Source organism: Hydra vulgaris, chromosome 13 (genome assembly GCF_038396675.1).
Source record: "Hydra vulgaris chromosome 13, alternate assembly HydraT2T_AEP".
Classification (NCBI taxonomy): domain Eukaryota; kingdom Metazoa; phylum Cnidaria; class Hydrozoa; order Anthoathecata; family Hydridae; genus Hydra; species Hydra vulgaris.
The window spans coordinates 38,093,966-38,107,371 of NC_088932.1; the positions used below are offsets into that span (position 1 = coordinate 38,093,966).

Genomic DNA, 13,406 nt, shown 5'->3' on the forward strand with positions numbered 1-13,406 from the left:
TCTGCTAAAATCTTTAGGACTTCCTTCTCCAAGCTCTTCTTCGTAGTAGCCCTCTGTATAATTCTTTTCAATTGAAGATAGCCATCATCTCTTTTTCTTTTTCACTCTAACTTCGTTTTCCTGATATGCTCCCATTTCACCGGGTGTGCCACCTGAGTGTGACGAGTTATTCCAGAAGTAGATTTATCAATAATCTTGTACTCCTTTTTGCAGATATTACAGAAGTCCTTTTTACAGATATTACAGAAGTTTTTATTCACTAGTTTCCAGTTTTCCTTCAACATCAGTAAAAAACCGCTATAGTTCTTGATTACGTTTTACTAAACTGTTAAAGTTTTACTAAAAATTAAATCACAGTTTTTATAACACACACACACGTACACAACTAATATTATGTGTGATATTATAATATGTATAATGATACGAATAATAAATATCATAATAAATATTATAACATTACATATATATATTTTAAAATAACAAGTAAGTTCAATTATATAATTATTATATGTTACTTTATATGTCTATGTACTTATATGTATTATGATATGATATGATATTAATACCCTTAATACCCATACTTACCTTATATATATATATATATACATATATATATATATATATATATATATATATATATATATATATATATATATATATATATATATATATATATATATATATATATATATATATATATATATATATAAGGTAAGTATGGGTATTAAGGCCCACCTAACAGACTTTTGGTCATTTAGGCTTTAAAAATTAAGTTTAAAAAAATATTTTCAATTGCTGCTTAAGATTAATCATTCCTTGATGTAAAAATCTTATCTGCATATTGAGGAAATAATTATAACAAAAGTTATTCATGTTTTTGTAACATACCTTAATTGGGCCTTATTAACCCTTTATGGGGGTAATAAGGCCCATGTAAAAAATACAAAAAATAAATAAAGAAAAACCAGAAAAAAGTTTGGAAACATTTTTTTAATGCATAGTTTATCTCACATTTATAAAATAATAAGTAATCTTGCATATTTATATACTTTAAAAGAATCAATTTTTTATACAACAGTGAATAACAACAGAAAATTAAAAAATTCAATAAAGAAATGTTACAAAGAAAAACATTATTCTTTGCAGAATGGACATACTAAGTCTTCCTCATCTTCAGAATCATACTCCATGCACGCCTCGTGGTACCATACTTTACATTTACAACATTGTCGCATACTTTCTACAGACTTTTGCTGGCATAACAAACAAAACCAATCATTCACATCTACACTTACAGACTTACTTTTCTTTGCACTTGGTTTTCCTTTGCCTTTATTCTTTTTATTAACAGCTTTAGAAGTGGAAGATTGAGAATAATCTTTTTTTAGGTCTTTAGAAACATTTGCTTTTCCTTTGCCCTTATTCTTATTATTAACAGCTTTAGAAGTAGAAGATTGAAAATCTTCTTTCGTTAGGGCTTTAGCAACATAGTTAAAACTTTTTTTGCGACCGACCATAGCCATATTTTTCTTTTTAGCAGGACTCGGCATTAAATCATTGAAACTTGCATTATAATTAATTTCAGGTTGATCGACTGAAACTGTTGAGGGACTGGGTTGGGTGACTGAAGCTGGTGAAGGACCAGATTCAGTCGATATATTCACCCGATTTTTAGTGGGCCTTATTACCCGCTTTGAACCTGTTACGTTTATCGATAATGTATCCTTTTGTTTCAACACTTGCATAAATATTACATGATGAGTAATGATAACGAATAAGTACTTAATGCAAATAAATGCAATTGAAAAAAATAGAAGCTTTATAAAATATTTTAAAATGTAAAAACACGTATCTTAAAAATTAGACTTAAGCAATTTTTGACGAAACTAACAAAGTAATCTTGCTTTGTCGAACGCGCAGTAAAGAAATGCTGATTTTTTTTTGCTGCCAGTGATAAAACCAGAAAACTCTAATATTTTAATGTCGAAAAAAAGTTTCACAATTTATTTTTTCCCTAAGTTTGGATTAGTGGGCCTTATTTCCCGCCGGGCCTTAATACCCATACTTACCTTATATATATATATATATATATATATATATATATATATATATATATATATATATATATATATATATATATATATATATATATATATATGTGTATATATATATATATATATATATATATATATATATATATATATATATATATATATGTATATATATATATATATATATATATATATATATATATATATATATATATATATATATATATATATATATATATATATATGTATATATATATACAGTGAGAACAGAATTAACATCTTTGAATAAAATACTGCATCATGCAGTAATTATAAAGAACTTTTTTTTTCTCCAATAATTTATTTGGTAAAAAACCTTCAAAAAAATTGTTAAATCTGTCTTTATGCTTTTGAATTACTTGGTTAAGAAATTGAAACAAAAAGAAGGGCATAAAAACACTTGCACATAAAATAATTGTATAAGAAAAACTTTTTAGGTTAAAGCTAAAAAAAAATACCAGTTTGTTAGAATATCTAAGAAACGGTTTCAAGTTTTTATATCTTGTTTATATACTTTAATATTTAGTTAGTTCTCCTTTTGCTTTAATTACATCTAAGAAACGTTTAAGCATTGATTCTATCACACATTTGATTTGATTACTATCAATATTAGACCATGATTTAACAACAGCTTTCTTTAAATCTTCTTTTTTCGTAAATGCTCTATTACCTATTTTTTATCTAATAAAATCGATAAATGCTTTATTGGATTCAAATCTGGGCTCTGTGAAGGCCATTCTAAATTCTTGCCATCTTCATCAAAAAAGGTTTTAGTTTTTTTAGCAGTATGTTTTGGATCATTGTCTTGTTGAAACAAAAAACTGTTTCCCAATCTAAGAATTTTAGCAGAAGATTTTAAATTTCGTTTCAATATATTGTTATACAAATCAGCATTCATAGTTTCATCAATAAATTCTAGTTTACCAACACCATTCCATGTCATACAACCTCATAACATTACACTTCCACCACCATATTTAACTCTCTGTACACCATCTGATTCTATTAAATTAAACTTGGATTCATCAGAACAAAGTACTTTTTTCCAAAATGATGCTGGCATTAAATAACTTTTTTTCAAAATTCTTTATTCTCTTCATATGATTTTTTGTTAAAAACGGTTTTCTTCCAAGCTATACATCCACTAAACCCTGCTTTATAAATGCGATTTTTAATTGATGTTAGTGAAATTGTGTTTCCTGTTAAATTTTTCAGATCATTTTCTATATTTTTTGCACTTTCAAACCAATTTTTTTTAATCTTTCTTAAAATTTCTCTATCATCTCGTGAGGTTGTCTTCAGCTTTCATCCTTGTCCAGTACGAATTTCAAACGTTTCATATTGTTTGTATTTATCTACAATGGCTCCAACTGTTGTAAATGGAATATTTGTAAGTTCTTCAGTTGTTTTCATCAATAATCAAGATAAAAGCAGGTTTTAGCAAAATAAAATGCAAAAATTACTTTGGACGATTAAATTCTGTTCTTACTGTGTGTGTATATATATATATATATATATATATATATATATATATATATATATATATATATATATATATATATATATATATATATATATGGGACCTATATGGGTCCTTCATGGGCTTGTACATGGGCTTCACATGGGGTGCCCATCTAGGGCCCATATGTGGTCCCCAAACACTTCGCACGGGTCCCAGATGGGCAACCTAAGTGGAGCCTATATAACTTTTGGAAAACTTTGTACGAATTTAGGATAGCTTATATAGCATATTAAATATCAAAATTTTATAATTATTACATTAGATTGTGATAGTCATTAAGTTACAAGTTTATTTAACAAGATCACATTGCATATACGTATGTATACAGCTATAGCCACCATAGGAAAATAAGCATCATATTAGTAATACCAGGTGATACATAATGCTTACAGGCAGAACAAGTCATTAAAGTTAGCTGCATGTTATAACAATATATATGCAGGTAATACAATTGCAGAAACAAAACTTGTGTTGTACTGTTACATTTTGAAATAAAGCATTTATAGTGGGAAAACAGTAAATAATTTGACTAAATAGTTTTTTTATGCATTTATTCAACCAAGTTTGCTTCATATAAACATTATATTATAGCTAGATTATACAGAAGATCCAGAAATATGACATGTATCCTAAAAATAAAACTGGTTAATCACACGAGTACATAAAAAAATTTTGACCCTTTTAATTAAACACATATTTTAAAGTTTTTTATTACTCAATAATGGCATCGTGGATACTTCTCGATGACATTACAAAGTTACTGAAAGCAAGATAAAACTGTAATTATGTACAATGCAGCAAATACATCGAAGCACCATAAATAATGAAATAAGACTGCAAGTTTAATAGAAAGCATAATATTTGTTCACCAAATAGTAAACTCAAAAAACTCGAATGCATTTAGCACCTCAATATACTAAATCAAGTTTGCATCATATATAACAATATATTACAGCTAGATTATGCATAAAATCCAGAAATATTACAACTAACAAGTACTCTAAAAACAAAAGTTGTTAATTACACGAGTACATAAAAAATGTTGTACTATTGACTTTGTTTATGAATTTACAGAATGAAACACATACCCTTATATATAATATTTTACAGCTCAATAATGGCATCGTGGATACTTCTCGATGACTTTATAAAGTTATTGAAAACATGATAAAACTATAATTATCTACAATGCAGCAAGTACATTGAAGCACCAAAAATAATGAAATAAGACTGTATATTTAAAGTAACAGTCCAGCCAATTTCAAGTTGATGTTATTTTATAGTGTTCGCTTTAATAAGCATTATTGGAAACTCATTTTTTGTTTATTAACTGCTCGTAATTGAAAAAATGTATTTTTCTAACGTAAAATCTAATTAATATTCTGGTTTAGTGACGTCACTAAACCAGAATATCAAGTATAGGACAGCGTAAATGCTTTGCTATGCAACATGCATTGGTCCGTTTTCGTCTTTGCACGTGTTATTGACATCACGGCTTAGAATACTAGCTATTGTTGTGTACTCGTTGGCTACAGATTTATTTATAATTTGCAATTTTCAACAAAGTAGTTCCTTAAAAATATAACTTTAGAAAAAACAAATAACAGATAATCAAAATAATTTTATAGACACAATTCTAATAAAATGACACTCAACTTAAAATTGGCTGGACTGTCACTTTAATTCTCAATACAATTTGTATCTATTACTCGTAAAGAAAGCATAATAATTGTTCATAATGAACATTGAACAATAAAACGAATAAATAGTATATATCTGCATGTGCACGTAATAAGATCAAGTGCTAATCTGCATCAACACTATTTTAACATCTTTTTGGTTACAGTCCCTTGTGCAAGCACTTTTCTTGATGGCTTCTAACATTAATAATAAAACAAATAATTAAAATGTAAACAATTAGTAATAAAATGAAAATATTACATTCATATTCAACAACCAAATAATAAAAATAAATTATTATTTTTATTATTTGGTTGTTGAACATGAATGTAATATTTTCATTTTATTATATGAATATTAACTTTGGCAATTATTATTTATTTAAAGTGTAAAATAAGTATTCAAATTCTGACATTTAACTGATATTCTAATTCAATAACAAAGCTAAAGAATGTAACATCAGTTAGAAGCAAGTATAACTACATTGATGTATCAAAACCCCAACTCACTGTAAATGACGGTAAAAATTTCTGATGTGCTGAACGATCTTTTGGCTTTAGTTCCCTGCATGTTAAACAAGATAGCCAAGTTTTTTACCTTGAGGAATTTCATAATCCTTTTTGTTGTTTCCCAAATATCACGCCCACCCAAATCACTCAAATAGCCAATCTATGCACAATATGAAATATATTGGGCAATATTTTTTATGTAAAAAAAAACAAACAAATTTTTAATTATAAACAAAATCTACATAACTAGCAATAACTGTAAAACATCCTTTCAATACATTGGATAGACAAATTTTAATATTAACTATATTCAGAATTGATTTAATGCAAAAAATTTCAAGCATTTTTTTTATAATATTTAAAAAAAATTTCTTAACTTACTAATGCATTAGCAAAATCATTATTTTTCAGCCGTTCTTATATTTCTTGAAAGTTATCCATTGATTGCATTGGAAAGACTACATCACCGGGAAGCTCTGTCTTATCTGCACTCTTGTTGTAATGTTGCAGCAATATTTGCAGCATGTTGGTCTGAATGCGTTGAGTCTCCTGAATTTCCTTTTGAGTTTGCTTCATCTCCTCCATTGACGTTAAAATTCGTAATATTAAGGAGTCAGTAGTTGCCGATTTTGCTGCTATATTTGAAAAAAATGCATAATAGTAATGAATTTGTAAATTTTGTCTTACATATAGATACACTGCTAAATGGAAAAACAAAACAAAAATTTAAATGCTAACATTGAACAATGTTCTGACGCTTCTGGGTCAGTAAATTCTTTTGGTGCCCCGCCGGTGTAGTTTGGTTTGATAGTAGTGGTGATGTTTGGTCTGCATGAACTATTCTTCGCAATACATCACCAGAAGCTGTTCATAAACAATAGTATTATTTAATCAAAACTATGCATCTCAACATTAAAGTTGTATGCCATAACAATTACTTTTTTAGGCATTAGTTAAAATAAAATGTAATCGAAACCGTAAAATAAACATACACTTAACATGTTCACTTTGCTGCGATAAAACTGATTCCTCTGATTCAGTTTGTTTATTTGCATTTTCTGAAACTGTGTCTCCTACTTCAGTTCGTTCATTTGCATTCTCTGAACCTATGTCCATTGCAATGCATCCTAAAGAATATACTAACTTTCACTAACAATATAACTAATTAACTAATGTATATAACGGCTGTTATCAAATTGTAAACAATAATTTCATAAATGGTAACACGCTTAAAGAGGTAGTCTAGAAAATTTTAAATTTCAGTGAAGTAAAACTATTTAAGTGTTAGATTAATTTAATATAATTTAACACAGAAATAATTATTTCTTTTAGTGTCATCACCAGACCAGATCGATAATAATCATTTCAAAGTTTGGTTATAAATATTACCTTTTGGATGACCTTAAATTAAAAAGTAGTCGTTAAAAAAGCTATTATCTTGTTTTCGTTAGCATATTACATCTTTTTTGCATATTCAATAATATGTGAGTGTATATATATATATATATATATATATATATATATATATATATATATATATATATATATATATATATATATATATATATACATATATATATATATATATATATATATATATATATATATATGTATTTATATATATATATATATATATATAAATTTAACACAGAAATAATTATTTCTTATATATATATACATATATATATATATATATATATATATATATATATATATATATATATATATATATATATATAGTATAATTAAATTATAAATGTCTGAATTAGACATTCAAAATTACAAATTATGCCAAGGTAAAATGTTACATCAATATATTAATTAATATTGCAGAATTTATGTACACTCTTGTTATGAGAAATTTAATTAACAAAACTGACCTTGTGAGGTTTGGCGTGGCTGCACGGATAATTCAGCAGCAGATATTGTCTTACTAAATTCAGTGGGGAGGGGGGGGGGGTGGCTGGAGGTAAAAATTCAGTTTGATGGTCAGATAATTTATGACATTTCTTCTATTTTTTTGATGTCATTTTTGAACTTGTATCACTATCACTGTTAGTATCATCTGCCGGTGCAATAATTTTTTTAAAAGTACAAAGTGTTTGTGAAAAAATGAGACGGTACAGAAACTTGATACAAAGCTAGTTTAGTGATCAAATCAATTCTGCTATAGTTTTACTAATTCGGTTAACAAACCTTTTGCCTTGTCAGTTATTTTATAATAGCTCTAATATATAATTTATACGACACTTGAAACATGCCGACTGTCTCGATACCATGCGAATTGCAATATATAATTACATTAACTTTTACCACTGGCCTATGGTAGTAACACGTTTGTAGGTATTATACTATACAGCACATAAGAAATAAACTTTAAAAAAGTAAATCAATTTACTTCAGACTCTGAATTTATTATTGTTTGCTCTGTAATATATTACTTCAAATAGTTAAACTGTAAATTTTATGTGAAATACATCACAAGATTTCTTTTATATAATATGAATGCAGAAATGTACCTTTTACGCCTTTTACCATCTTTTTCTCGATCTGTCTGCAAATCAGACGAATATTCAGCTACTTTGCATTTTTCCACCGCTCTCTGATTCGTAACTAAAATTATTGTAAAGTATACCATGCACGCGTTTCATTTCTATAAAATTTTATATTTATATTATTATATAATTAATTTAACTGCATTTTATAAATAAGTACAAAAAATTTGTATCTCTTCAAAAAATTATTCTGTATTACACATTTCATTAATAAACTATATATACAATATTACTACATTCAGTTATGTAAACCTGCTTTTCCAAGTGTTCTAATTTTGTACTTATTCCAATTCTTACTGGGATTAGCACTGGTCTGCACTAACTTCGAAACCTTATGTTTTGCCTCAGTGTCGGGCCAGAAACACTCATCTTCTACTGCAGAAGTAAACCATTCTACTGGAATGATGTCTACTGTTCCGTAAGTTATGAATTCAACAACTGCAAACATTTCCTACTAAAAAAGTTTAGTTCAATTCACACAGCTGTACCAATTATGTTGTTGCAAAGTCTATTAATAAATAAAAGTTGTCTTAATATTAAAAACTATTAATTGCTGTGCAACAATGATACTGCAATATTGCCATCTTCAAATGGCAATAAAATATGTTTTTGGTTCAAATCCTTTATAGATATATAACTTAGTTTCTTTGATAATCTTCTCACTTTATAAATTCCTAAACTTGATGACGACAAAGGATATGTAAAAAAGGGGACAGCTTCCAAAAAGTTTTCATATAGGGGAGAGTGGGGTATTGGCGAACACCTAAGCGGGAATGCGAATTAAAGACACCAGTTATACAAAATTGATCATATTTATTGCTTATCAATTAGTTTAACTACTCAGTCACAAACCCTCAAAAGGAATTTTTAAAAATCTTATTATAAAATAAAAATTTATGCCAGAAATAAAACCATTGGTGTTCGGAATTACCCTGCCTACGTGGGGTAATTCCGAACACATTGGGGGGCAATCACAAGCACTGTTGTGTAATAGCGAATAAAAAGCTAATTGTAATAACTAAGTCTAAAAACTATATATGCAACAAAAACAAAAAAAAGGAGTGACTTTATTTCCATAGAAGCTACAACAGAGTGTTACTCAAGAAAAAAGTTGCATAAAATTATCAGAAAAATTTAAAATCAAATTATAGTGAACAACATCCGCAGCTTCATTACACTACTGCACGTCTGGAGCTGAGCATAGGATCCCTTCTCAGCAGGTAAAAAAAAATTGTCGAATTTATTTTTTTACAATGCTGTTTTGACCATGTTCGGAGTTACCCCGCGTTCGCCATTACCCCACTCTCCCCTACAATTACTGTATCATAATTTGATGACTTCAATATATTTCGCACAAGAACAATGTCTTCATGAATTTTAAAACAATTATTTCTAGGTGAAACCGTAATAAACAAACTAGCTCCTTTATATTGGCCATACTGTTCGTAAGTATTTCGTGGAAGATTTTCAGGCAATGGACCTAAGTAGTGCTGATAAAAATGTTTACAAATTTCCTTGTTTTCTTCAATTTTACAACATCTTTCTTTTTCAGCACATCAACGAAGTATTTGGCTAATAGGATTTTGTGGGCGCCTAACCAGTTTTTTCAATTGCCCTAAATAATTTTCAAAAGGAAACGCTGCCACATTATTCAAACTGCCATACTTCCTACAGTCATTTACTACATGAATAATTGAATGTACATTATATACAAGTTCATGCGACCCATATATAATTTCAAAGTTTTTTACAAAAGTTATTAGCAGGTTTTCAACATAATCACAAAACTTATTACACAACTTTGGATTAAGTAAAAATGTCATAGACACGCTTAACAGTAAGAAATTACGATAAACATTATCAGAAACCAACTTAAATAAAATAGTAGGTCCAGTATATAATAAAAATTGGCGCAACTCTGTTGCCTTCCATTGTTGGTACTCATACAGTGATCTTGGACGTCTCGCAAACTCTTTAGGAAAATATTTTTTAAGTGATATAAGTTTTTTTAGATATTTTATTAACTGTGTTAGCAGACAATCTATTTTTTAAATCGCCCTTGATCCATAAAGATATGATCCGCCTAACTATTCCCAAGCATACAAGGTGCATGTAATCAAGAGGACATTGTGTAACAAGTCCTACTGGCAATTCAGTTAACGATGAAAGTGCGATATGGTGATCTTCATCTTTTTGCTTGATAAAGTCCACATCAGTGCGTAGTGTTGAATTTGTATCGGGAAACGTCATTCTATATTTCAAATGGACCCCTTCTTGTATACAGCGTTCACAGCCATTGTAACCGCAATGTCCTTTTATACATTTAATAAAAGCTTTAGCTGGGGCGTCACAAATTATTGCATTTATAAATATGTCATATCGTTTTCAACAGTATTCTAAACCTTCCGACAGAGACTTCATTTCTAAAATAAAATCATTTAAATATTCCTTTACTGATGTTGGCTTTGTCTTGCCTGTATAAAGTCCAATAATAAAAACTTGTTTTTTAGGTAATTCATTTACATATCCGAGTATTGGCCAAAGTTGCGTATTTGAACTATGAAAGAGTGGAATGCCGTCAACATTTATATTTAAAGATAGTGCAGAAATGTCTGATAATGTCGATTCATTTAATTGCGATAATGCACTCAATAAGGCAGTTTTTACTCCAACATAATAGTATGATCCACCAGCTCTGGCGATGATATTAGAAACCTTCTTAGGTGTTTCCATCAAAGTGCGTTCATCTTTAGGAACATTTAAACCTGCCAACCATAGAATATGCAATAGAGCTGTTACTGCAGTAGTAGAAATATTATGTGTAACTACCCACGTAGCTAGCTGATCACGAATATCACATTTACAAACATTCTATTCATCATCGCTACTGCCTACGAACTTGTCAGAATATTTACTGAAATTGGATTCATTGTCGCTATAGTTTCCATCAGTAAGATCATACGTACTTGCTTCACTTTTAAATAATTGGCTTTTACTTTCAACATCATATTGCAATGATACATCTGAAAGATTATTATCTATCTTTTTGGAATTTTCATCAATTTCATTTTCATCCAATATGCAAGAACGTATTTCTACATCTCCACTGGTCATTATATTATTAACTGATTCATAACACAGACCTAAGTCATTGTTAATGTCGGGCTCTTCATTACGTTCATTCACACTCTTTAGTAACTCATCCACTGCCCTTCTCACTCGCCTCCTTTTCGTTCTTTGACAACATTCAAAATATTTGGCCATATTCTATAAAAATTTAACGTAGATAATAAAAAATTTATCGCAGTAAAATGTGAATTCACAAATAAAATATATTATTAAAAATTTTATGACAACATAACCAACATATTTTATGATCGATGGCATCTCGGAAAATTGTTGAAAGCTTAAATTGGATAATCAACTTAATGCATTATATTACTAACCACTAACCAATAAATTAAAGCCTAATAATTACATCAGTATAAGTACTTGTAAGTTATTTTCTGTCCTTTTATCGTAAAATATTATATTATACAAGCAATGACGTTTAAAACAAATTGATCAGTTTCTTATAAAACATATGTGTAGTAAATATACTATTTTCAAAACAAAACATTAGTACTTACTAAATGTTCGCTGTTTTTTTCAAAATAAATTGATAATTAATATTTCACTATAACTATAGCGTTGCAAATTGGCGCAATTAACAAATTCCCGATGCATAATATACAAATTCATAATCTAGCTGCCTTGGATGAACTGAACACTCGAAATTAAAACAAGTTTTAAATGCTATTTTATTATATTCCAATCAAAATAAATGACGGAATACGAAAATTATATAACAATAATAGTAAATAATGAGATTCGTAATTTTAATTATTTGCCCATATGGGACCCATATAAAATCGTATGATAAGCCCACATCAAGTCCATGCCCGGATGCCCACGCAATCCCGGGATACAACCCATCTGGGCATGCTGGCCGGGATATATATATACACGTAATGTTTTTTCTATTTTATTTATTATAAGGAAGAGAATTGCTTTAATATTTGTTTGATATTTATTTCTATATCTTTATATTAAATTGTTTACAACTAATTATTATATTAACTGCGTGTAGTCTTCTCGTGTCGTTATTTCAACCTCTATTGAGTTTAGCACTATGGCTTTTAGAGGAGAACTCCTTGTGCGGAATTAGTTTCTTATTCTGAATCAGTGGGGTCCGACTCGGCAAAATTTGAATTAAATTCTTGAAATTGCTAACGCAAAGGCTTCTGGGATGTGTAGTACAGTCAGATTGTAAACATAAACAACAAAATATTTATAAAAAATTACAATTTTTACTTTGTTATAGCATGATTCAATCAGTTTTAATTTATTTTATTTTCCGTTTACTTTAAATTGTTTAAATGTAGTATAGACTACATTTAAACAGTTTAAAGTATATATATATATATATATATATATATATATATATATATATATATATATATATATATATATATACACTGAGGCATATTCGTTTAGACGCATCTATTTTTTTCTCTTTGTCTTAACTTTTTTCTATGAATTGTCAACCGATATGCATGCAAGTTATTATCAAAATAATTGTAGTGTTGTGGGCTAATAAAAATCACAAAAAAAATTTTTCTATGTGTCTTTATTAACATGAGAGTATGTTTGATATACAAAAGTACATTTTTAAATTGGAATATATCTATAGACGCAGTCATATTTTTGACATTAAAAGATGGAAATTAGTAATGGGTATGTCCTCCATTACACTGGATCACCTCAAAAATTCTGCCTTTCATTGACTCCACTAGTCGTTGAAGTGTAGTTTGATCCAACTCGGACCTTGCTTCAAGAATTTTACATTTTAACTCAGTAACAGTTTTAAATTGGTGTCCGGCTGCTTTAGCGTCATAAACTTTTCTTGATAGCATTCCCCACACCTTCTTGATTGGATTTAAGTCCGGGCTACAAGCTGGACATTCGAGAACAGGGATGTTGTGGTCTTTAAACCATTTCATAGAATGCC

At 28.4% G+C, this 13,406-nt stretch overlaps 1 protein-coding gene across 1 annotated transcript; it reads right to left on the minus strand.

Annotated features, from left to right (window-relative positions):
• Window positions 1-1,133: 1,133 nt before the first annotated feature.
• LOC136089868 (uncharacterized) lies at window positions 1,134-1,745 on the minus strand. The gene has a single exon (XM_065815960.1). It carries the CDS (start codon window positions 1,743-1,745, stop codon window positions 1,134-1,136), a length of 612 nt encoding a protein of 203 aa, XP_065672032.1.
• Window positions 1,746-13,406: the final 11,661 nt, after the last annotated feature.